The 26,998-nt window shown below is 37.6% G+C and overlaps 2 protein-coding genes across 2 annotated transcripts; one reads left to right on the top strand and one right to left on the bottom strand.

The window, feature by feature from the left end:
- The first annotated feature begins 405 nt into the window (after nucleotides 1-405).
- On the top strand, nucleotides 406-12,853 carry LOC575663 (merlin). Its single transcript, XM_030992010.1, has 13 exons — nucleotides 406-952; nucleotides 2,108-2,236; nucleotides 2,926-3,132; nucleotides 4,157-4,308; nucleotides 5,252-5,327; nucleotides 6,030-6,164; nucleotides 6,933-7,007; nucleotides 7,630-7,743; nucleotides 8,695-8,817; nucleotides 9,392-9,523; nucleotides 10,363-10,448; nucleotides 11,206-11,311; nucleotides 12,129-12,853. The coding sequence occupies exons 1-13, from the start codon at nucleotides 872-874 to the stop codon at nucleotides 12,474-12,476; spliced, it is 1,764 nt and encodes a 587-aa protein (XP_030847870.1). The 5' UTR covers nucleotides 406-871; the 3' UTR covers nucleotides 12,477-12,853.
- A 7,246-nt stretch (nucleotides 12,854-20,099) lies between these two features.
- LOC115918063 lies at nucleotides 20,100-26,243 on the bottom strand. The gene is made up of 2 exons (XM_030992009.1): nucleotides 26,163-26,243; nucleotides 20,100-23,379 (listed from the first exon to the last, which is right to left on the bottom strand). Exon 2 carries the CDS (start codon nucleotides 23,337-23,339, stop codon nucleotides 20,508-20,510), a length of 2,832 nt encoding a protein of 943 aa, XP_030847869.1. The 5' UTR covers nucleotides 23,340-23,379; nucleotides 26,163-26,243; the 3' UTR covers nucleotides 20,100-20,507.
- Nucleotides 26,244-26,998: the final 755 nt, after the last annotated feature.

The raw sequence follows: 26,998 nt of genomic DNA, 5'->3' as shown, positions 1-26,998 counted from the left end.
TAGCAACAATTATTAATGTATGCAATTCGCATTGTGACCGGGGTTGTGACTATTGAAATAAAATTATTTGTAACAATATGATTCCAAAAAAAGTTGTTACTCTTTTATGTTCGTCTTGGGACCGATATTTAACGTCACCATCCGAAAGACGTGTTAGTTTCGAACGGGAGTCCGCCAGGGCTAATTTGTTGGCGAAGACAGAGAGCTGACCAAGTAAATATAACACGAAACCATTTCACATCTCCCTCATGAGATAATTCGAGACTCATAATAAATGAATCTAAACAAAACAAAGTAACTACGTCTCTGTTGTACTGTATGGCCCTATACCAGTGTACTGGCATACCGCGAAAGACTGGTGCCTCAACATGATTTTCAAATGGTGAGAAGACCGCAAGAATGTCGTTATGCTTCAATGATTTAACACCAGTCTGGCAATGCAGTTTTAGTGTACACAAGTTTGAGAATGCGAGGGAGCAAGTGGCTGGCTACATCTAATCAAAACAAAGTTAAACCCAAATTTCGTGGTGATCGCGTCGATATAACAACCGGGACTAATTTCAAGATATATTCTGGAGATACCTTGTGATGTGAACGGAACAATATCATGTTTTCATTGTGTCTCCGACACGATTGATGCTCGCTTCACATTCGCGAGCGCCCGTACAAGCGGGGAGGGAGTGCGTGGAATACCAGTCGCATGATTCATATCTATTATCAACAACGGGAGTTACGGATGATTGGATGGGCGTGCTCGGGGGAAGGAGCTGGCTATGCTATGGACTCATGATAAGATAGACGTGCATGTCTGCTGCTGTAGGGTTGCGGCAGTGCTTCTTTGAACGAGTGTTGCAATCGGCCGGATTTCAACATGTCGCTAATGCGGCGATCTCAAAAAACTTTTACAGTTCGAGTCCAGACTATGGATGCAGAATTAGAATTCAGTATTGATGTGAGTGTTTTCCCCAATCAGCCATTTTCCTTGTTTGTGATGACACTTGACAGCAAGACTCGAGTCTCAAGAGACACAGTTTTAAAACCTGACAGTGACAGTGATGCTTGGAATTCTTACAATAATTTATTTGTTACAACTTACAGTTATATTATAATGGACTTCTTTGTTGTAGACATAATTGTTCAGTCAGAAAGGAAAATATCATAAGCTACTGTAATCAAAATAGACTCACTAATTTTGGTGTAGAATTTTGTTTTACATTTGATATCTACATCACATGTACTGTATTTGTTTCACATTGTTGAAATTGAGTATGTTGGGATTGGGAGTTAATTTTACTTTTAGATGATCATTTTATTAGTTGACAGTGACATGAGATTTAGTTTATTTCTCACTTTCATAAAAATGTGTAAATGCATAGAATCAAACAATTAAAAAATAAAACATGCAAGGCCAAGGTTTCTGATAATAAAATGACCATAACAATGTCTAGAAGGATTTCTTTTCATTAAACGTCATATCTGCTTGGGTCTTTCTTTGGGGTTTATATTATTGCTGCTCCAGTAATGTTGAATACTTTTACTACATCTCTTTTCTTGAACAAATTTAACAAGTTTCATAAATGTCTGTTTGATTGTTGAAGCAAAATATTGAGAAAACCATTTTGGGGATGTGTTTTAAGATGATGGACACTGACGTGTAAATACATATACACTGTAGAAGGATTTACAAAATTAATATTCAAATGCAAAAGAAGTATTTACTGATACCTTTTACTTAGACACAGCACTAACCGGAAAGAACCAAGTGAAATACATGTAAATGTTAACTTCCCTCTGTTTTAGAGGTAACATGTTAAGTACAAATTGATATGGTTAAAAAACAAAAGTATCCAAGATATGTATGAAACTTATTGAATTGTCATGTTGGAGGTTATATATCGGTTAGAAACTAAATTACCCCTGCTGAATTTCTCTTTTTTTGTACTGGCTCTATATTTTCTGTCTGTTTTATCAAAACCACTAGACCGGGGGTTAATGCCAATTCAAGCACTTTTATTAATGTTTTCAACTTTTCATCACAGTCTCAAAATATGTAAAATAGTACCTGTGGCAAAAAATGCTTAGCAATGCTATCTTTAATTTTTTCCAGGTTAAAACTACTGGACGTCAATTGTTTGACCTTGTTTGTCGGACCATAGGACTGAGAGAGACCTGGTACTTTGGACTGCAGTACGAGGATTCTAAACACTATGTAGCGTGGCTTAAGATGGACAAGAAGGTGAGAATCATCTATAGGAAAGAGAAAGTTTGCTAGAAAAAAGTTCATTCACACCAGCAGGAAAAAATGGCTTAAAGTTAAGGTGTTAATTCATCAAGACTCTCATAAAGATGGTGTAATTGTAGAATACCCTGTCGGCCCATACTCCATCACTCTGGCCCGTACCTAGGATTTTAGTTGAGGATGTGCAGGCATTATATGAGGTACATGTAGATAATAGTTGCAGGCCTCGCCCTAATCCTAACCCTCTTGAGATTGAAAAAAGACCCAACTAGGTCCAGATCAAGGTTTTGGTCTACTGGTACATGTATGTGCCTTTTTGTGATCATGATAATGATCTTGTTTGATCTAAATGTTTCAGGTCCATGAACAGAGTATCCCCAAGGAGGACCCAGTTCCCCTCCTGTTCTTGGCAAAGTTCTACCAACTCAGTTCAGTTGTTCAGATCAAGATGTTGGTCTAAGTGCCTTTTTGGGGATCTTGATAGTGATCTTGTGTGGTTTGAATGTTTCAGGTCCATGAACAAAGTATACCTATACAAAGTACAAGGACCCAGAGTCACCCAGTTTACTTCCTGTTCTTGGCTAAGATCTACCAACTACATGAAGGTCCAGATCAAGATTTTGGGATTGTGCTTATTTGTGGCAGACTGATACTGATAATGATCTTGTGTGGTCTAAATGTTTCAGGTCCATGAACAGAGTATCCCCAAGGAGGACCCAGTTCCCTTCCTGTTCTTGGCTAAGTTTTATCCAGAGGAGGTCTTTGAGGAGCTGATCCAGGAGATCACCCAGCATCTCTTCTTCCTACAAGTCAAGCAGCTTATACTCAACGAAGAGGTATACTGCCCTCCAGAGGCCTCGGTGCTATTAGCCTCCTATGCAGTCCAAGCCAAGGTATGTGATCAGAGTGATGATTTTTTTAAAGCCTTTCTTCAATTACAAATGACAAATATCAGTAACAAATCTGCTAATAACCAATCAGAAACAGGGATTTCAGTAGCTTATTACAAAAACTGTCATTTATAAATGATGAAAAGTTTTGTGAAACTCCCCCCCCCCCCCCCCCTGATCTCCTCTGTATGAAATCAATGGCGATGTCATCAATTTGAGCAACATGACATTACAAAATCTACAAATATATATAATTACACATTTCATTTGAAAGTGTTTTGTTTGGAATGATGATATTTAATATCCAGGCTGAATTTTGAGATGTGAAATATGGTTTGCTGATGCTCTAAACCATCCAAGAAAGAATGGTTTAAAAAGTTTTGGAAGTGGTCTTTTCAAATATTTCACAATACCATATATATGTCATTCCTATATAAGTTGAAAAATGCTCATTGTATACAAATTTCTTGGAAGTTTCATCCCATGCATCATTTTCTAATACTCCCTACATATTTTTTTTTCTATTTACTTTATCTCTCGTGCTCTATCTATATCCATTCCCCTCCCTCTCCTCCCCTATCTTTTTGCTTTCCTCACTTTTTCTTGATCTCTCTCTCTCTCCATCTCCCTACCTCTCTATCTCTTTCTTCCTTCTCCCTTCTCCCCTCTCTTTATTCCACCTTTTATATCCTCTCTCTCCTCACCCTCTCTTTCTTTCCATCTCTCCCTCTTTTCTCTCCCCCTCCCCCTCTTTTCTCTCCCCTCCCCCTCTTTTCTCTCCCCTCCCCCTCTTTTCTCTCCCCCCTCTTTTTATCTCCTCCTACTCCCTTCCCCCTCTCTCTTTATTCCATCTTTGTATATCCTCTCTCCTCGCCCTCTCCTTCTTTCCCCCTCTCTTTCTCTCCTCTCTTTCTCTCCTCTCTTTCTCCCCTTTCTTTCTCCCCCTCCCCCTCTTTCCCCTCTCCCCGTATCTCCCTCTCCCCGTATCTCCCTCTCCCTTTCTCTCTTTCTCTCTATGACCTGACAGTATGGTGACTATGAAGCACGTGTCCATCAGCATGGTTTCCTTGCCAATGAGGAGCTGCTCCCTGGAAGGGTTATCAGTCAGTTTGACATGTCACCTGGCCAGTGGGAGGAGAGAATTACATCATGGTATGCAGAGCATGAAGGACTTCTCAGGTATACCCGTTGGAAAGAAGAAGAAAAAAGATTTTCTAATCATTTATTACCAAAATCCATGTCACATAGATATCTATGTGACATGGATTTGGGTAATAAATGATTAGAAAATAGATATAACAATTAAATATACACAATATAGTTATAAAGCACTTAATACTAATGTTTCTTAGTGCAAGAAAAAGAAGAAAGGAAAAGGAAGGAAAAGTGAGAGATACCAAAGAAACATGTTAGAAATATTGAATTACAAGTAAACGGCAAAGAAGAATATGACATTAGACGAAATAATGACTAGATCAGAATTAATTAAAATTAAAATTAATAGATATATTGCTGCCAAATGAATTAACGAAAATAATATAATTCTACTTGGGGTTGGTCCTATCAACATATCATTACTTAACTTTCAGACAAGTTTACAATGGTAATTTACATTTTGCAATTTATTCAGATGTACAGTCAAACCTGCTTTAGCAACCATCTGTATATTTATGAAGACCACCTTTTTGTCTTCCTTGAGCAGTATTTATTTACTTTTACTGTAAAGATTGCTTAAGGGAGATAAGGATGGTGGTCTTTATAATTTATTATACTGGTGGTCTCTATTTGCAAGTTCCTTCAAAACTTGTTTCAATGAGATGTATTAATCAAAACTACTGTTCGAGTGAATTAAAGATATGATCTTTAAATACTGGTACAGGTGGTTGCTAAAGCAGGTTTGACTGTGTTGGATCATTTCTTTCTATGAACACAAAGTAATGTCATTATGATAAAGAAAAATTAACACTGAGTGAAAGGTCTCCCCCAACCCACAATTGTAGACCAGTCAAGTTTTTTTGTGTAATTGTTGCTTCTTCCAGATGAATTTGTTCTGAATGTTATGTAAAATGAAGATGTTCTCTAAAATGAAGATGTTTTCTTTTTAATTTATTATTATACACAGAGATGAGGCTGAGATGGAATACCTGAAAATAGCTCAAGATCTTGAAATGTACGGTGTCAGCTACTTTGAAATCAAGGTAAAACTTTAGTGTGGTATGGTATGGTATCGTTATTATTGCTATATGAAGTCAAATTTACAATCTGTAGAAGGAAATAATGACATGTGATTAGTGATTGCAGCTAATTGTAAATGTGACACGTATAGTTTCTTTTTAACATACAGTGTACTTACTTTTAGAAATTATTATTCCTAATTTCCTTGGCAGTTTTTCAGAGAGGATTTAAGATAATAAATATTTCTTATTCTTACCAAGTGAAGTTGAAGGTATGACAAGACCTGTCCTGCCATTAGCGACTTTTAGGCATTCTTTCTAAATATCTGCCCGTTTAAATATTTGGCTTGATTTAGACCTAGGATTGTATGAATTATTATTGACTGTTTCAAACACCCTTAAAATTTATGTAAAAGAATGAATATGGTTGGCAAAATTACGTTTTTGTTTTTTAATGTGTCGAACAAAGTTGGGATGTAATAACATTTTCAAATGCTTTTTATTCGAAAAAATATTACAAAATGAGACACATGAGGCAAATAGCAAAAGTATTTGACCCTCACTCATCAGAGTGAATTGCAAGAATGAAAAAAAAATTGGAAATTGGAAAATATCAATATAACATTTTCGTGTATCATTTAGAGCTTACACTGGTTTCCAAGTCTTGATAAAAACATGATATAGCATAAATGTGTTTCGTATGATTCATCATATCTTTCTGATCAGAACGAGAAAGGAACAAGCTTAAATCTGGGAGTGGATGCTACCGGTCTCAACATCTACGAGTTAGACAACAAACTAGTACCAAAGATATCTTTCCCGTGGAGTGAAATAAGAGACATATCATTTAGAGACAAAAAGGTAAGCCTGTTGTGCAGTAGTTGTGTCTGATAGGATTCTCATTCAGACATACCCAACACAAGAAAAAATAAAATAAATAAATGTTTTAATAGATAGATAAATGAATAAATAAAAAAAATAAAAACAAATATATACTTTCTTTGTTTCCTGAAGTGTAGAAAAAAAATGATGAATCAAGCAAACAGATGTTAAGTTGAATAGATTACTGCTGCAAGAGCCTGCAGAAGAGAATGTATGATTCGGTTTTGTAAATTTCATTAGAATATAATTATACACAAGGATGTTTGTAAAAATGAGTTTTATTTAAGAAATATTTGTATCTAAGTCAAATTTTCTTTCAAAAATTTATAAACAGCCAGTTTTACCTCTTTGTGATGAAAATCAAGATAATATGACGGAGTAATAGAGAGTGTGTCGTCATACTGCCCCAGTTGTCAAGGTTGCTGGTTCCAACAATTTTGTGCTAAACAGTGGCGTGTAGTGATCACACCAGCCCCAAACACTGAATTTGCCCTGCTCCAGCCCGTTGCTTGAATGAATTTGCAATTAACCTCATGCGCAGGGTCTGTTGTTTAAAACCACTAACCTGAATGACGAATATGATGTTAGCACTTTGGCATTCTATTGAATGTAGTTTGGGGTTGCAGTAATGATGATGACAATGATGATGGTAATGATAATGAATAGCTAATACTATGTTTTATGAAGGTGAAGCATGCTGAATTGTTCCTGTGAAGTAATATGTTTTCCTGATTTTCTTTCTTGCAGTTCACAATAAAGCCTACTGCAAAGAAAGCACCCAACTTTTGCTTCATCTCACCAAAGCTACGAATGAACAAACTGGTAAGGCTTTCTCAAAGAAATAAAATATTTACCTGACGACATTAAGTTTGTCAAGAGCGTCTTTCTTTTGAATGTAGATCTTGTTGAAAATTTTATTTCTTTCTCTCTCTCTCGTTTTTTCATCGCACTACCTCTCTCTCTCACTCCTCCATCTCTCTCTCTCTCCTTTATCTCTCTCTCTCTCTTTCCCTCTTTCTCTCATACGCTCATCGTTCTCTCTCTTTCTCTCTTCTCCCTCATTTGGACATCATTTAAACTGCATTATTGTATTCATCAAAATTTAATCACATTACTGTACTTTGTCATAATTTGATTGTAGGATAGCAGAATGTTTACCTTTACAGAACATTTTCTTCAGGGATTAATTGCAAAATTTGCCTTGCATATGCTTTAGATCCTTCATTTGTAGACCCGGATGTTTAGACATTCACTTTTGCCACATCTGTTTTTCGGCTTTCTTTGTCAAATATTTCAGGTAAGGGCTAAGTATAGATTTAAGTGCAGGGTTGCAGTAAAGAGCTCAGATAGTGTTGAAAATCAACCACAGAGCAATTATAAATGTTTCAGACTTTAGACTTGTGAGTTAATAAAAACAGTCTCTTTTTTTTTCTTTATCATGTAGATCCTTGACCTGTGTGTGGGTAACCATGAGTTATTCATGCAGAGAAGAAGAGCAGACTCGATGGAGGTTCAGCAGATGAAAGCTCAGGCAAGGGAAGAGAAAGCCAAGAGACATGTGAGTATTATGAGAGTGTATGTGTCTGCAAAGGGTGGGAGTGGGACTAGATATGTCATTCAGACCAAACATAACATGCCATCTGAAATGAGATTAGAGACTTTACCTCCAGACCAACTGACACTTTACCTTATGAATTCATGAGTGCCCCTGTGCTTGGGAGTGGAAAAGTGAACTGACTTACTGTAACCCTCTGGTCTCTCCTACCGGTATAACCGATTACTGGTGTGCAAGTGGGTCACTGCACATGGGTTTTTCCCTACTCTTATGCCAATAGTGATCCTTTCATTTCTTGTATGAATTAATCATTCCCAGAATTCACCTTATGACATCAATACCTTCTACATTCTCCCTCTTCCCAATTCTACCTGCAAATTAAATTCCCTTTTCCTTCCTTTCCCGAAACCCTTCAAACTTTCAAAGCCATACTTAAGACCCACCTTATGCTTGCTGCTTACAATTAAGTTTTCCTTCTTACAGTTCAAATTTTAGTTCATTGACTTCATATATTACAATTGATTTATTTTAGATCTTTAGGATTGAAATTATTTTATAGGTGCCTTGAGCCTCTTTGGAGATGGCTATGGGCATGTTATAAATATTATCATTTTCATTATTTTTATTTACCTTTTTCACCATTTCCTCTGTCCCTTCTGCCTACTTTCCACCACATCAATTGAAAACCTATCTAATGTCTGAATTCCTTAGTTAAGACGTAGTGTATTTCACAATGTGATGTAATTAACGTTGTTGAATTATATTTAATTATGTTAAATTATTTTCGTTCTCTTAAGTTTAATGTACTTACCTTGTTAGGCGCCTTGATCATCTCTTGGGGTGGATATGTGCGCATTATAAATGTTGTTATTATTATTATTATCATCTTCCTTTTATCCTTCCTTCTTTTCATCCTTCCTTCTTGTCATCCTCTTCTCATCCTCCCCTCATCAGATTGAGAGAGAGAAGTTGATGCAAGAGAGACTTCTTAGACAGAAGGCTGAGCAGGAGAAGGAAGAATTAGAGAAGCAGCTCCGACATTTCCAGGATGAGTCCCAGCTGGCACATGACGCGTTGGTAGGTGGCTTATTCGTTTTGAAATGTTTTGTACTTGCCTACTTGCATTCTTTAAGCATCACATTAGACTGTGGCGTTGTTATTTTGGGGTTGTCCATCCCTACGTATGTACGTTCCGTTCTCGTGATCAAACAAATTTATGTATCTTGCTCAGCCAATGAACTGATTAGATTTTGGGGTCTTGAGGTCAAAGGTCATAGGGCTCATTATGTATGCAAAAACAGTTTGCGATCAAGTTATCTCAAGAACCGATGGAGGGATTACCATCAAACTCAAGACATGTATGTATCTTGCAGAGCCAATGAACTGATTAGATTTGTGGGTCTTGAGGTCAAAGGTCATGTGGGCTCAGTATTTATGCCTATAAATAGCTTGTGAACACATTATCATTAGAACTGACAGATCGATTACTATCAAACTCAGGACATGTATTTATCTTGCAGAGCCATGTATATGAAAAATAGCTTGTAATCACAATATTAGAGAACCTGTTAATGGATTACAATCAAACTCCAATTTTTAGAATTGCTTGTGTTTGCTTAAATGTTCCTTTAAACTTTGCTTCTACCTGTAGGTGAGGTCTGAAGAGACAGCTGAGCTTCTGAATGAGAAGGCCCAGGTAGCAGAAGAAGAAGCCATGTTATTAGCACAGAAAGCTGACCAGGCTGAGAGAGAGATCCAGGCTATAAGGGTTGAAGCCATTAAGGTAAACTACAATGACTGTCTAGAGATCTTAGTATTGTTAACAATACTTCTAACAATGTTTATTGTTAACATTTAACTTGCTTAACTTGTATCCTTTGTAACTTTTACTTTTGCTTTTAAATTTTTGATTACTTTCTCACCCTCTTTGCATTCTTCCTCGTTTGCCATACTGATACTTGCAAGTGTGCACAAGACAATAGGCACCAATTGACAGAAGGATTGCTTTGTTCAACACAACGACTTAATTAATCTAATTTGAAATATTTAACTAATCTTGAAGCCTGTGGTATATCTATCCCATGATAAATACAATGTAGCACAGGGAGATTACTTATGTGCCATATAAAGAGTTAAATTCCTGGTGCTTATTATGTTTTTGTTCTCTTTAATTCCCATGCTTTTTTTATTGGCAAGAACTCTGGCAACAGCAACTAATAATTATACAGTAGGCTTGCGGGTGCACCATGTGAGAGAGAGGGAGGATTGAGGAGTCCTGAAAAGGACTCTCGGTAATCTTTCTTGAGAGTGTGTAGTCCTGAAAAGGACTGTTGGTGTAGTCTTGACAAAGACTGTTGTCTTTCTTAGCTTATAGTTCTAAGGAGAACTATAGCACTTGGAGAGGATGGGTGGCGGGAGTGGCTCGACGTTTCAAACAGGTTGACTATCCGTCGTCAGGAGTGAAAGATTACCGAGAGTCCTTTTCAGGACCCCTCAATCCTCCATCTCTCTCACATGGTGCACCCGCAAGCCTACTGTATATCTACATCACTTTGCAAGCCGATACTTACAAGCAGCATCTAGCAACTAATAAGTTGAATGGTTTATTTGTTTTGTTTACAGACAGCAGAAGAGAAACGCTTGATGGAGATGAAGGCTCATGAAGCCGAGTTCATGGCTTTCCGGCTTGCAGAAGAGTCGCAACAAAGGTGACACAATATCCTTCACTATCATTTCATTCAACTCTGGATTTTCATTTAAATGACTTTTGAGCCACTGGACTTCCAACATTTTGTGTAACAAATGTAATTGTTTTGCCAATTATGAAGTTAGGAGCAAACTGTTTGTAGACATCTATCACTTTTTGTATGTAGAAAACTTGTTAGTGCATCTATTCTTGTGTGACAAGAGTTAATTGACCTGGGGAGTGTTTCACGAAGACTAAGATCGACTTTAAGTTGGACTTGAATATGGCAGGCCGTTTATGCCACTATTTTCTCTCATCATTTACTGGCATTGGTTTCTCAAGGGACGTACCAATCGTGGTCACAAATCTACAGAATTTACATTTTTTGATAGTTCATTATTGAAGGAAAAAATATCTAAAGATCGTCATTGAGAGAGCAACCAGTGGCATGAATGGACTGCCATAGTTAGGTCTAACTTAACGTTGATCTTAGTCTTTGTGAAACACACCCCCCCCCCCCGATCTTGGATGTACAAAGGCAAGTTCTCATTTACAGCTCACAAAGTACTAGTGAAATGCACTCCTTTTGAGGAGTAGGGTACTTGCTGTTTTAATAGTGTATGATACTTAGTTGCATTATTTAGGGTATAATTGATTAGCAATAGAATTCTGTTATTGATCCTTAAACTTGGGAGATCAGAGTGTGTAATTGTGACAGTCGGGTGTAATACTTTTTGCCGCCATTAATGAGAACTGTATCTTAATGTTTTCCTTTGCAGGAGTATGGAAGCAGAAGATCTAAAGCAGCAGCTGTTTAATGCAAGGCTGGCTGAGAAGGAGGCTAAGGAGAAGCTCATTCATGTCTCCACAAGATCTCTTTTACCGGTAAGTACAAGTGTAGAAAGTAAAAAAAGAGAAAGAGAGAGAGAGAGAGAGAGAGAGAATAGAAAGAAAGAAAGAAAGAAAGAAAGAAAGAAAGAAAGAAAGAAAGAAAGAAAGAAAGACAAAAAGAGAGGGAGAGAGAGAGAGAGAGAGAGAAGAAAAAGAAAGAAAGAAAGAAAGACAAAAAGAGAAAGAGAGGGAGAGAAGATAGAAAGAAAGAAAAAAAAGAGAGAGAGAGAAAGATAGAAAAAGAAAAAGAGAGAGACAGAGAGAAAGAAAGAAACAGGGAAAAAGAGAGGAATGAAAAACGAGACATGTTAGAAGGAGAGAGATATTTGGTAATGATTGATGTTGCTGGAGAATAATTGGGAAGAGAGATAGAAGCCTGTGTAACAAAGTTTGAATATTATAAAACATTCAAACCAAGGTATTTATCATAACACGGGTCTAAAGTATTTGAAGAAGGCTGACACTCTTTGTTATTGAGTAGAAGAGAAGGTAGAAGAGAGAGAGAAGAGAAGATGATAGGAAAAGTGCTATGTGGATGGAGGAAATGAAGATTTAGAATAACACAGAAAGAGAAATAATGATGGAATAGTGGGGAGGATAAGATAAAAGAGGATGGGAGCAGGAGAGTAAGATGCTATCAATGAAACAAAAAATTCAGGAAAGTTAAGATAATCAGGGAGAGTTCATGATTAGTGTCCTATTAAAATGATAATTTAGGATGAAAATCAAATTAAGACTTGGAAGAATTTAAGATAAATGTCCCATTGAAATGAAAATCAACTCAAACTTATGGTGTCTCTGTTTACTCTAGCATTTAGAACGGAGCCCGAGCTCCCTGAGCAACGAACTAGCGGCGCTCCAGATGGATCCCGAGCTCAGCTCCGGGGAAATGGACATGATGGAGGATGTGGACGTGGAGAAGCTCGACAAGGACATCGAGGAGAACCGGGTGGACTACCTGGAGCGCTCCAAACACCTCAAGATGCAGCTCAATGAACTCAAGTCAGAGATTGAAGTCCTGAAGGTGGAGGAGAACCAGACCCAGCTGGATCGGATTTATAATGAGGTGAACAGCAGGGGCGAGAACAAGAAGACCACCCTGAACAAGATCACTCAGGGTTCCACTAGGGCAAGGGTCGCATTCTTTGAGGAGTTGTGATGAGATGGACAGTCAGAGGACAGCTTTAGATCCAAAATGTGTGCTTCAATGCTTGAAGATTGGCATTGGAGATTGGTTGTTGGACGTGCATTATGATCAGATCTGCTTCGCTCAAGTCTATCGAAACCCATTACACACACCCGTTGGCCATTCATCCTTGAGGGTTGGAAGATCCAAAATGTGTGCTTCGATGCTTCCCAGGAAAGATATACGGTGCTGGAGACATTGGTTATGCATGTGCGATGATGACGTGTACATGTGTAGTTCTCCTGGAATTATGAGAGGTGTGAGTTGGTCTACTGATCGGTTCTACGATCTACCTATACAATGATCCAGGGGTCTATACTGAGTCTTGTCTTTGAGATGAGATGGTAGCATCGAATGCGGATTATTGGATCTGCCTTTCACAAGTCAGTAAAAACTCAGTGACACACACTCGTAGGCCATCCATACTGGATGGGTTGGAAGAATTTTGTATAGTTTCAAAATCTCTGTTTGCAGTTAAGCTCTGAAATCATGATTAGATTTATCAGGTAAGTTTTTACACATCGTTCAAAACACTGTTCATGCCACTGGTTGCTCTCACCATGATGATTTTTTCCTTCAATAATGAACTATCAAAAAATGTACATTATGTAGATTTGTGACCACGATTGGTACGTCCCTTGAGAAACCAATGCCAGTAAATGATGAGAGAAAACAGTGGCATGAACGGCCTGCCATAGTTAAGTCCAACTTAAAATCGATCTTAGTCTTTGTGAAACACTCCCCTGATGGAGAATTCAAATCAAAGGCTTTTATGATCTGAAAGGACATGTAAAATGGATGGAAAATATTTAATCAATTTGAGAAAGCAAATCATGTGATTGTAGAATGTGTAGAGAGAGAGAAAGAAAGCGAGAGAAAGAAAGATCTAAATTTATGTTCTTAAGAAGGCAAGCAAATGAATTGATACCAATATCCTCTTTTTTTTTTAAAGAGTGAAGATGCTAGTTCCCAGGCATCTTCATGTACATGTACAATACTATCAGATGTAATATTTTTAAATGGATATAATCATATATTCTTTATTAATGTTTGTTTTTAATTATTTTAATGGATTATTGATCGACTTCAAAAAGTCAGTGATGAGCAAAATTTGAGGGGGAATGCTTTAGCTTACATCATGATTGTGATTGTTTCATTTTAGACTCAAAACACTTGATGGTCCTATCTTATGTAGAATGACTATTGCTCTAAATTGATCAAAATTCTCAAATACGTGTACTGTATACGCTCAAGTAAGGAATGACAATTTTATGAACAGAACTTAACATTCAGAAGCTGTAAACTGCATATTCTATGAATATTCTATGAATATTCACATCATTCATACTTGATTGATGTACTAAATTAAGAATACTGAAATTCATTATTGTATTCAGATATTTAAATAGAAGCAACCCCCCAAAATAGCAAGAATGAGTGGATGAAAGAACATGGAAATGTATAAAGAATGAGGAGTGTAAAAGAAGAAGTTATTTTTATATTGTCCCGAGTCCTGACTGCGAAAATAATGGTAATTTAAGGAAACAAGTTGAAACCAGGAACAGATCGCAAACATCTTTTCTGATGGGCTATCATGTTGTGTGTGAATTGTATGAAGGCATACATCGTAATCAAATTTATGTTTGATTTGAATTACACTGAGAAGATTCTCATCTTGTGCATTACAATTAGTTTCTGTTTATTGTTTTAATGTTATTGGTGCTATCATATTGATTTGAGAGCAATGATTTTAATGGAACTCTAGAGGTTACATGCTCCTTTTCTTTTCGGTATGTTCGCTTCAAAGTTCAATGTGATTTTTATATTTTAAGGGGGAAAGAGACTATGATTTTTTTGGTTGCCTGCATAACAAAAGAAACAAAATAATGGAACTTGCTTGATGGCAAACAACTAGAGAATAATGTTTCAATTTTATGTTTTAATATGCATTGTGTCTATTCAAATCAAGAATGTTCTTTTGAGAAAATGCAAGCCTTTCAAAATATTTTGAAAATTTGGGTGAGTAAACTGGTGTAGTAGAGGATCTAGAATTCTCTTATCACGTCACCAGAGTTTATCCTGTGTTAACTACAGCTATTGTAACCTTAGCAATGCAAAGTGATTTTTTATTATGTATCTAAAAACGTTGTTTCATCTTTCTCTACTGTGCTACAACTCGAAACAAAACTTGTTTTATAAGTCGTCTATTTATACAAAGATCACATACTTTGTACAAGCTTATAATTTCTTATTACTTTCCATTGCCCCTTGTTGTAGCAACCTGTATTCCCTGCTTCCTATCGTTTGAAAACTTGTACCTGATTTAATTGATACTAATGATAGTATAAAGTTTATAAATAAAAATGATAAAATTGATATATAAACATGCTAATGTTGATAAATAAAATTGATAATATTGAGTGGCATATTTTACTATGATGCCAGAGTTACCAAATGAACAAATTGCCTGCAGTGGACTCGGGCTATGAACTATTCTTCAGCAGTATAGTTACCTATCCCTTTCAAAGCCAGACGACACTGTATTCAAACTGAAAACACAATAGCAGAAATCATTTTCATTGATTCTATTATACGTGGAGCATTTATGACAGGGATTTGATGTGATGAAGCAAAAAGGTATCTTGTCTTTTATAATAAATTATGATACAAAAAAGCTTGATCACTGAGATTTGTCCCTATGAAGCAAGAATTGATTTGAAGATTGTAATTACAGATAAACATGTTAATAGGAATGTTTTGCTGCATATACATAATTGTATGCCTTTGTGAGGCCTTATTGAATTTACCCTGAACTACTGTATAATGACAATTGTAAAAAAAGGAAGAAAAAATGTTAAATTCTGTACTATTCTTAGCCAATGTGTATTCTCTCATGTTTACATTCATTTTATTTCATATTGTATGGCTTTCATTCATTCATTGTTATTACTTCATTCTGTATATTGATCAACAAATTATATATTTATAGAAAATTAAAGAGAAAAAAAATGTTCAGACATGAAATTTTGTGGTGTGAAACTGTCTTTTGATTTGTACGACTCGTTGTGATGGAGTGAATGGACATGATTTTAGTTTTTATAATGAAGTTCAAATACTGTTTCAAGATTACGCGTTCATGTAAGGAACTGGTAGTCGCTATCATGTAAGGTACTTGTACTGGTAGTTGCTACATTTTAAAGGTAAAGACCAGTTATGGTCATGCGATTGCATTGTGAAAGAAACGTGGAATCAATCAGAAAAGCTTGATCATCTAGCATCTAGCATCTGCAAGGTTCTGGAATCATCAAAATGATAAGAAATTTGGCCCATTCTTTGTAAAGTTACAAGCACTATACACAGAAAGATGTATATGGGACTACCCTATATCTCTCACAGACCATGAGAGAAACAAATTTACCAAATATATGAATTAGTAGGCGGTTTCCCGGCAAATTTGTTATCATCATGTATTAGTCAAAACATATTCTTTCACATGATTGGTAATGAGAGCTTCCATTTCATTTTTTGAAATTGGGGCGTTTCCAATACTGGTCTTTACCTTTAAGGCTTGTTCAGATACGATGCGGTAACCCACCGTGCCCCCCCCCCGTGCCCCCCCCCCCCCCTAGAAACACAGCATTCTCTTTTGTCCTTGTAAATGAATGGCCACTGCGAGCAACAAAGGTCCTGCACGTATTCAGTTCACAGAGCCCTGTGCCCGGCCCCCCCACTCAGGTTTCAAAATGACCGCATGCGTGTTGCCAAAATGTCCTTTTCGTAACAAAAGAAAAAGGTCGAGCCGTATTGACTTTACACACCGGACTTTTGCTGAAAAGGGGGGGTCCGGAAAAAGGCTCGTATACAAAAGAAAAAGGTCGAGCCGTATTCACTTTACACACCGGACTTTTGCTGAAAAGGGGGGGTCGGTTGGAACACGCATATGCGTACCCTAAATAACACTGAGTGGGGGGGCCGGGGCCCTGTGTTGCAAGATACAGAAATGTGAAATGCATTATCATCATCTGCTCGATTAATTTAATATTTATTTGGTCTCATGATCTTACCTTCCCAAAATTAACATTATAACTTACTTTTTCCGGTCATGATTTGTCTTGCTTTTTCTTCCTTCCCCCTTTTCCCCTTTCCTTCTTATCTGTTTTACTTCTCCTTGTTCGTTTCGTGTTTGTAAATTGTATGTTGTTTTGAAATATTGTCTTGTGTTTTCTAAGTCTTCGTAGGCAAAATTTGAAACATTTATATTGTTATTTTTTTCTGGGGGATCCACAACCTACAAGCACTGCTTTTTAGTGGATCCCCCTCATTTCCTCAGAAATTAAGAAATTCTTGTAATAATTTGATTATGTGCAAAGTTTATTTGTATAGTTTCTTGAAAAAATGAATTATGTATGAAATCAAATGTAATATCTTTGTTTACCTTTCTGTTGGAAATGAAATAAATATGAATATGAATATGAATATGAATTATACTTCACATCATCATGAGAAAAGCCATGGTTTTGCCACATCATATCTGAAGGAGGCCTTATTATTAACTTCTAGAATTTGTTTTCTTCTTCACTTCATCTTCATCCCCTTCCCTACACACACATCCTGCACAGAGTATGATGTCTCCACTGATTGCGTGATCCCCAAGATTCACATCCATTGGTATGAATGAAAGGACCCTCTCTGCACAGCAATGTGGGCAGATTGGGGTCAGGCAACATGGAAACAGTCCAGGCATTGGACTACAATGCACCATCGATTTTAATATCATATTTCAGGCTGAATGACCCCCCCCCCCCCCCCCCCCCCCCCCACTCGATTTTTTACCATATTGGTTGTCGTAAGGGCAGTTATCAATTCAAAGAACCTGCACTTTACTATTCACACTCAATCATACCATGGGCAAAAAAAACTTTTCAAACGATCGCACTGTACTAATCGCAATCAAGCATCAATGCAAGAAATCCTTGTTTGCAAAGGTATTTGAAATGTCTTCAACTTTCAACCACTCGTCTAAAAGCGTTTTGTGTCCTTTTGAACCCATACTGTTTCCAATCTTATTTAGAATTTATCCGATTCCTGCATTGCATGAAGCAGATTCTCTTTCAGTAGACATTATTAATTTTCTTTCCCGAAAAAGTTTAGGTAAGGTCCATTAATTACAAGTACACCTCACTTGTAACAATGCACACTCTTTCCTCTCTTTTGCTTTTTTCTCGTCAGCCCCACTTTTAAAGACAATACTGAAAGAACTGGAAGAGCACACACAATCTAGTTCTCTTTTGTCACTTTTATCATCCAACAAATCAGCGAAAATCCACTTGAAAAATTGAGTATTTACAATTAAAAAGATATATAAATATATCGGTGGTCTTGCATTGCTCATGGCCAACAATATGTGATTACTGATGATACATTACACATTTCTTTAAAGTCACATAAAAAATCGATGCTTTGGGATAGATAGAAAATTCAATAATTATCAAAATCTTAAATACTGGTAACCTCTTTCTAATTCTTGTATTAGTAAAAGGTTTCTGTACAATTGCACACTTGTTGGACATTTAAATTGTCTAGTTTTCCCCGATCATTGTACAACATTATCTTTTCCCCCCTTCAAAGATAAATAGTGTAATATTATTTTTAAAAGTTTTTATTCATCGCTACTTCCACCCACATCCTCGTAGGCACATATTTAACTCCCTTGCTAACATTACTAAATTTGTAATTTACTTTACATAGTGTATTAAAATGGCAGTATTAAAATGTATAACCATAAATTACATGTACATATTTACAAATTCACAGATATTATGACAATACTACCTACAAAAAGGTATTGCAGAGTCACAGTCGTTTCAATCTTATTTTGCACCAATGAATTATTTCGTTAATTATCACATTTCATTGCTTTCAAAGTGTCTGGAGGTAGACTCACTATGATTTCTATAGTGATATGAGGTCCTTTCTAGCAATAATACATGTAGATAAAACAATAAAATAGCATTTGATTTGTACAAGTAGTTTTCAATAAAAGGAGACTGAGCATTTGGCTAGTGTAAACTATAATACAAAATCATGTTTCCCTCTCTCAACACAGGCATAGCCTAAGGAGATGGTTAAATTTGTGACAACCATTGAAGAAGAAAAAATGGTTAGCAAAGCCAAGAATCATTAACAAATATTTTTTTCCCCCCTTTCTTTGCTTATTTGAAAAATGTCAGCTTACAATTAATCAATTAAGTACAGACATTGCCCCCCCCCCCCCATTTAAAAAGGGTCTAGTGATGCCCCTACTCTTAGATTCAGTAACTGTTGAAAAATTAAAAATACACTGAATCCAATTGAAATGTACATTGAATCCCAATGAAACATACACTGAATCCCAATGAAATATACACTGAATCCCAATGAAATATACACTGAATCCCAATGAAACATACACTGAATCCCAATGAAACATACACTGAACACCATTGAAATATACACTGAATCCCAATGAAACATACACTGAACCCCATTGAAACATACACTGAACCCCATTGAAACATACACTGAATCCCAATGAAACATACACTGAATCCCAATGAAACATACACTGAACCCCATTGAACAATTGAATGTAACTCAAGATATTTTCACAACTCTTAATCACTTGAACTTCATGGATCTATATGACTGATTTAATGATAACTCCCTATGTTAAAAACATGTTTTATTAAATTCTGATACAAGTACATGTACATGAATTCCATAAGAAGAAACATAAAACCCTCAGCATGCCATACTGTACTCACACATTTGAGTTTGAAAATACATGTACCGTAATGCCACATCCTTATATCATACATAAAGTGGTCTTGATACAAATACATCAATAATTATATTCAGCACCAACATAGAAAAAGAGAACAAGGTATAAATATCTAGTTTCAGCACACAATAAAAAAAGTACTTTACAAGTTACACACATTTCAACAACTTAAGTACCATTTTTCAAAATACAGTGTTTGAATTGGAAACTTGTGACATACTTTTTGACTTCAGCATTCAATTCACAATGATAAAACCATCCTCCATTACATCTGCCACAAAATCCCACAATCAAGAATCAGTATTCTTTTTGATTGTTTTTGCTTTCATTTTGCTCACAAACAGGTACCTTACTTAATGTGAAGTTGAAAACTAATGCCTGGGATATGCAATTCTTGACTTTTCTAGCCTTTTGCCAGTTTTAGTATTCAGGCAAATAGTTTTGAACCTGTTATACTGTTTAATTTAATGCTTGATTTAAGTGTTCATATAGTCATTTCACACATCCATTCCAAAGGAGGTCTTTTGTAAAAAGCCAAACAGTGCAAGCAAAAATCACTCATACATCATCTCATGTGAACTTGAAATCTAACGCCTGTGAATGGCTAGGATTCATTGAATATTGGTCTAAGAATTTATTAAAGTTCCAAATTCAAGGTTCTATTTAAAAAGAAGTTACATAGGATATTCATAATGTCATTGTATTCTGAACTTTCAATCTACAAGATAAAAGAAGCTTCTCAGCAAAATTGTGTAAAATACATGTAGTACTGTTTCATAAAACTTCATACAAATGTCAATACTGCTTATCATTCATAAATCTAACACTTAAAAGAAAACTACCAATAATGTGTAAAGATATAATCATGGGTATTTTAAAAAGAAAGCAATACAATATACATGTAGCCAAAATTAGCTATCCAGTACTCCCCTTCCGAATCATCAAATTAATTTGAAAACACAGTTTGAGATCAGCATGTGAATAAATAGAAAATTAAAGAACGAGAACAATCTACATGTAGCATGAGACAAACACAATCAAAGGACACACAATGTATGTGCACAGAAGATGCAATAAAACAACATATGAAACAGGAACATTTCAAGGCTTAAAATTGGTAAAGTTTAAGACTTATTGCAGCTCCCAAATAATTATTAAGTATTTGAAAATATCATACAATTATTTCAAACTTGCATGCCAAAAGAGGTCTTTTGCAAAAGATAAACACCACAGACAAAGCTCGTTCCAGAAAGTACCCAACTCGCATAACTGTTACCAAATGAAAATACGAGGACAGGGAGAGGTGTACACAGTATGACCGTTTGTTCTGGCATGATTAATTTGAGAGGCTGTGACAGGACTATCGTCATGACGATGAGAGATGGAATACTGAGAGGCAGGGTTAGGACCTCCAGGATGGCAAAGACACCAATCAAATCCGTACACAGAAGGGAGTACTTGAAGGAGAAGAACAAGAATTGGCTCATGCAAACGGCAAAGATAGTACTGGTTCGCATGGGTGCCCGGAAGTTGGGGAACATTGTGAGGTCCTGCTGCAGGCAGAGGAGGATGATGGATGCTCCAGAATTCCATATCTCGGGAAATGGGATAGGGTTGCTGAGGACTGCCAAAAGGTAGGTTACGATGGTGAGGATGTTGCCGTAGGTTGGGATCAGACCTGGTTTGTAGGTGAAAGGATTCTGAAGCTGCCACTTGAGACAGAAGAGTCTGAGAGTGATTGCAAGGATGCCATAGATAGCGCACAAGAAGGATGTTGACGGAACCTCTGAGAGAGCATCCCACCATGATGGTTCAGTGAGATTGAGAAGGTTTTCGAGGAAAATAGATAGCGAGGTCATGAAGAAAGCAGCAAAGGTCGCATGCAGGAAGTAATCCTTGACTAAATGTGTGAGATTCCTATCCTTCCATTCAATGGAGTATCTCCACAGCAGTAACAACATGATGAGGACCTCGACACAGAGCGCAGCATATGCAACGCTTGACAAACGACTAGCCAAAGGCTCTACGAACCCACATGCAGTCACACCTACAGGTATCCCAAGAAGCAGCCCTCCAACTGTGGCGTAGAGTCGAGGATGAGGAGGCAGGATCAAGGAACACGAACTGGCCAAGAGAAGCACAGCAGCCATCTCTATCATGATGACTGACCACAAAGACATGTGTTCCTTCACGACCGGCGCTTGCATTAGCAATGAAAACCCACTGAGAAACAACATCAATCCACTCACTCTAAAACCATTGGGGTTCTGCTTCATATTGCACTTGGTCAGCTTACATGAAATAAGACTAGTCACCATCAAAACCAAGAGCAAGACCGCCACAAAGTTTAAGTGGTCTGAAAATTGCAGTACCACAGGTAGCATCACATTCAAGATAAAAGTAGGTACACTAACAGCTGTAAAGAATAGGTATCCAATGATTTTCTTTGGTGGAAGTTCCTCTTGATCTTCATATACAAGGATCCTCATGGTGATTACTACCAACGCAACGCAACTGTAACTGGCAAGAGTTCCAAAATGGGTCTCACTTTCTGATAATCTTAAAACGTAAAGTAAGAAAAAAGGAAGCTTCATTGAGTGAATGCTGGTAGTCAACCAAAGGCAAAGATGGGTGACCTTTGAGCTCGCATGTAGCCTGGCAAGCACGTACATCTGAAGCAAGAAGGTTAGTACAGCAAGATAATGCAGATAGAGGCCTCGAGACAGAAGGAAGCATTCTGAATGGACAAGTAATGCTGTCTGCATTAGAATGCAGAGTGAGAGATAAGCAGAATACTTGGTTCTAGCTAGCAAGACACATGTTACAGACGTTGCTGCGTTGAGGATTAGAAGAAAGGTAAGAAGATGTGGTGATAGAGATGGTATTTCAAGAGATGAAGGTACAACTTGATAGACAGCGTAGGATGTGATAAGCACAGTTGAGAGAGTCAGAATTCTAGATGCTACTAAAAACCGTCTTCCCTTTGACAATGAGAAACCAAGCAATGTGTAGGACAGAATAGCTGGGAACAACCACGATGTTACAGATGATAGGCCTAATTGATGGATAATCCCACAGGACAAAATAAGAGTCGTAAAACCAAGTATTATTCTGGCATATATTACCTGAGTTACAGTGATGTTGAATTGTTCATAGATTCCACGAAGCTGTACCAATGTTGTTAGAAAACAAGGGAGACAGGCTATGAGCAACAATTCTAAAAAGGCAAGGATATTGCCATGCAGTAATGTCATTATGTGTGAAATTAGAAATAAGAGAAAGGGAAACCCGACGTATACGATAAGAACCGTCGCAGCTTCTGCATTTCCTAAGATCTGATTTCTGCTAGTCTGCTCTGGGTTCAGTTTGTAGAATGACGATATTGCTGGTTTGAAGAAGATCCGTAGCAGAAGGAAGCCGTAGATGACTGCCACGTACAGCGCAACCTTTACTGATGTCAGGTAAGCTAACAGCCAGGTCACGAGTCCTACCGACACTAGAGGATACAGAGAGAAGAGTCCCATCTCTATGGTCTGTGCCAGTTTGGGTTGGTTGTTGACGAAGAAAGGAAACTGGACAAGTCCCCATGCGCCGGTCAGACCAAGGAACATGTTTAGGAGCATCAGCAGCGGAACGTTGAACAAGGAGATCCAGACGAGCGGAAGACAGGAGTACAGGACAGCCATCTGAGCTGCCACAAAGGTGCAGATGTAGGATACTAAAGCGTTCTGTTGAGAATCTCCGCTGACCATGAAGTAAATAACCAGAGCTCCAACGGTCAGAATGGCCAGGAGAAGCTCACCAGCCATCGTGAAGATGAAGAGCAGTCCAGGTATGGCAGCTGGTAGGACATGCTTGTTGTAGAGGAAGGATACTGAGGACTTGGCTTCGGGTACCATGGATGTGGACTTGGTTTCTCCATGTCGGCTGGTCCCGTCATCTCTGCTTGAATAATTGACATCACTGGTTGGAGCCACTTCAAAGGAACTAGCGGCAGTGCCTCGCTGGTGCGTCATGGCTGTTTGCTTTTATGATGTGGTGTTCCGTTTGTCATAGCTGGAAAGAGAATTAATTGAAAAGGTATGATTAAAAATCATCAAAACTACAAAGTTTCATGGAATTCAACTGTTAAAATAAAAATTTAAGCATGGACAAAACAATTATTGATGTATTTTCTACTGAAGGTGTTATCTCAAGTGGTGAAATGCAGCACTCGTAGTGTATAACTTGCATGTGCTCACTACAAATTTGAAAATAAGCTGATAATAATTTTGAGAATAAGCTGATAATAATTTTGACATATAACACATCTACTTGGTAGTACAGCATGGGTTTGATCACTATTTAAAGGGGAAATCCACCTCGATAATTAGCTGGTTTTAGGGAAAAGAAAAAGAAAAAAATGTGAGAAACAGATCGATAAAAGTTTGAGCAAAATCAGATAAAACAGAACAAAGTTATTAATTTTTGAAGGTGTAAACAATCAAACACAAACTAACAACCCTGTGATGTACCTTTTGAGGTTGGAGTAATTTCCATTTACCTCTTGGTTGTTGATGAAGAAATAGATTTGTATCAAATTTAGACCATATATGATTTATATATTTCTCAAGAGAAAACATTATGTGTATGTGTATGATTAGGTTTTTACAGACATGTATCAATCATTTATTTACATCTGGGGACCGACCTTTAAAGATACTACGGTATGTCCCTTTTGCAGCCAACATCAATTTCTTTAGAACTTTGCAAGAGTTATGAATATATGTCATGTATGTCCTATCTGTGAAATTTAAACATTAGCAGTGTCCTAGTATTCAAATCTTCTAGACTTCACTGTCAGACACTATTGAGTGACTGACAGACATCCTTTTTTTCTTTGGTAATAAGTAATAACATACATAAACCGAGCTGTAACATATGTACATGAGCATTTGTCTGTATAAATAACCCACTTCTTGCAATGGCCAAAATCAAACTGATTGAATCTTTGTGCAGCACAAAATGTATGACAATTCGGTAAAAGGATATGAAAACCAGACTATTACTTAGGTGATTGCAATCACTTCAGTTGATTTGACAACTGATGGTCGTTATTTTCCCACTAAAAGCCACTTTCAAGCCCCTTCATTGTGAGGGAAGTTCTAAATTAGTTTGTCTTTCAAATGCCGTTGGAATTTAACCTTTTCATTTTTTGGGCTTGCAAATAGGACATAGACTTAGGCCTAGTACCTTTAATAATTAATGACACCATCCAAGAGGCATGAGCCAGTTTGTAGGCGAAGACAGAGAGCTGACCAAGTGAACACACCACCAGACCAGCTCGCATCTCCCTTTGGTGTTTCCACCCGCAAATGATATCAACCAATGTCAATGAGCAGTCCCGAAATTGCCATCGTCAGATTGTCTATGTTGATCCATTGTACGAGTGTAACACGTAAGTTTGGCAATTTTCTGTAGTTTGTGTGGACTTGGATAAGTTTTGACTTCAGTCAGCCACAAACAGTAGATCTACATGTAGAGTAAAGGAGCCCGTTTTCGGCCACTTAAGACAAAATCCTATTTTTAGGACCCTTTACTTCCTATTTATTATCATTTTTTGTTCAAATCATGAAGCAAATATTATTATTATTTAAACAAAAAAAGAATCCCAGAAAAAAATCACGAATTGCCATGACAATATTCATTTCAATTTTCACTGTTTTGGAGCCAGTTATCGGCCGAGCGTTTCAGTTTACGGCCGCATGTACAAAGTCAATAGGAAGCGCTCGCGCGCGCCGTGCGTTTCCGCGCTGATGTACAGCACAAGCGGGCGGAGCAGGTATCCCACGCCGGAGCTCCCTGGTGCTCGCCTGGCCGAAGACAGGCACAGCGGTGATCGGAAGTTGGAATCTGAATTAGACAGACATATCGTGTGTGCGTGGCAGGGTCCGGCTGCATTGATTTAATACATGCGATGAGATACTTTTGAGCTTGCGACTAACACAAAATCGGGCTCTAAATCTGAAAAATACTTGAAATAAAGCTGATTTTATGGTACCCATATTTCTTACATACACGCGTAAGATACTCGATTTTTCAGATTCGGGTAGCGGGACCGCCGATTACATCGCTAAAATGTGATATTTTAGGATATATTTTTCATTGCAAATGTGGTTCTTCAGTGACACTGGCATGGTATGGTATGAGTGGGATATGTGTTATGCTATTATGCGATGTATTTTAGAGTGATTTTACCTTGCATCCAACACCAATCGGCCGAAAACTGGAGCTGGCCGATTACCGGCTCCTTTACTCTATATTATAGATCTATGTGTGAAATGAGAATACAAACAAATATTTTTTTACAGCATGTTGTCAGGAGAAACCTTAGGCTTAGCTAGAACCTGAAACCTGCAGAGTGCAGTGCCGAAGAAAATAAAAGTATAAAACGTCCTCGTTTATGCGGATGATCCTAATTCTCGGACCAGCTGTTCCTGCTTGTGTATAGAAGTTAGAACAGTTTTGCTAGATGCGAACTAGTCTAGGTGAACATTATTAAAATTTAATTGCAACACAAAGCTAAAAACAAAATCCACATCACAAAAGTCAAAACAGCTAGCAGTTAACATTCACACACCACACCCTGCCATCCTGCCTTCCTGACCAGATGACCCCACCGAGTCCCCGACGCTTGTCCGTGCCTGTCCGTTGAAATCCCGTAACCATCACGATCGTCTCGAGTTTATTTTTCTTTTATCATAAAACTAAACCTCTTTCATAAATTGTGGAAAATGTTATGAAAAAAATACACACGCATCTATCTAACATAGATATATGGAACCAATAACGATATTTACCATTACGATTTGGTGTAAAATAGCTGACAAACTGCCTTCAGAAATAAGTCGGCATTCTCGAACTCAAATGACGAATATGGTATGTTGGATGACAAAATTTAGAAGGAAAATATACGGGGTGTCTGCACTGATCTCTACGGAAAATTTTCCGTAGAGATCAGTGGGTGTCTAACTGGAGCTGGAGGTACAAAGATCAAGAGAGTATAACTCCTCGATCATTAAGATGATGGAGATGATAACGACTACGAGGATGATGAGACTGATGATGATGGTGATGCTGAGATCATTGATGATGCGTAGGAGGAGGTGGAAGGAAATAGTGATTTTTTTTCCCCCTTACTTTTCTTGCCCTAATTCCCCCCCCCCCCCGTTATTGTGTCTAATTATATCTCCTAATTACTTATTAATTGAATGTTACCAGAGGCGGCGGAGCCGGGGGGGGGGGCAGTGGGCAGTGTACAGTGCCCCCACGCTTTCGAGTACCCCTGAAATGCCCCTTCATTTTATACTTTAGATAAGTGCCCCTTTTTATTTATAATGGGTGCCCCGTTCCACATTCATATAAGTGTCTCTTTCCCCCTCTGATAAGTGGAATGGAATGGTGGTGGTTATTTTACCTGACTGCTAAGAAAGCATTAATGCTTGTAAGTAAGCAACCAGACGGCCGACGGCTTTAGGTCCTCTCCGAGGGACCTGGTGATGAGAATTAATGCCTTACCAAAGGGCATTAGCGCATCGCCTTGGTTTCGAACCCGGGTCACCGGATTATGAGACCACTGCTCTACCGACTGAGCTATTGCGCCTCCTCGAGGTGAGTGCCCCCTGCACCTATGACA

Source organism: Strongylocentrotus purpuratus, unplaced genomic scaffold (genome assembly GCF_000002235.5).
Source record: "Strongylocentrotus purpuratus isolate Spur 01 unplaced genomic scaffold, Spur_5.0 spur5_scaffold_2, whole genome shotgun sequence".
Taxonomy (NCBI): Eukaryota; Metazoa; Echinodermata; class Echinoidea; order Camarodonta; family Strongylocentrotidae; genus Strongylocentrotus; species Strongylocentrotus purpuratus.
The sequence above is the reverse complement of the archived record's forward strand: the minus strand, read 5'-3'. Positions and strand labels throughout refer to the sequence as shown.

What these genes read in the sequence shown, in the direction of transcription:
- LOC115918063 (XM_030992009.1), bottom strand. Translation starts at nt 23,339, where the DNA reads ATGACGCACCAGCGAGGCACTGCCGCTAGTTCCTTTGAAGTGGCTCCA.
- LOC575663 (XM_030992010.1), top strand. Translation starts at nt 872, where the DNA reads ATGTCGCTAATGCGGCGATCTCAAAAAACTTTTACAGTTCGAGTCCAG. An exon ending in AATTAGAATTCAGTATTGAT is followed by an intron (nt 953 to 2,107) that starts GTGAGTGTTTTC and finishes AATTTTTTCCAG; the next exon opens with GTTAAAACTACTGGACGTCA. An exon ending in GGCTTAAGATGGACAAGAAG is followed by an intron (nt 2,237 to 2,925) that starts GTGAGAATCATC and finishes TAAATGTTTCAG; the next exon opens with GTCCATGAACAGAGTATCCC.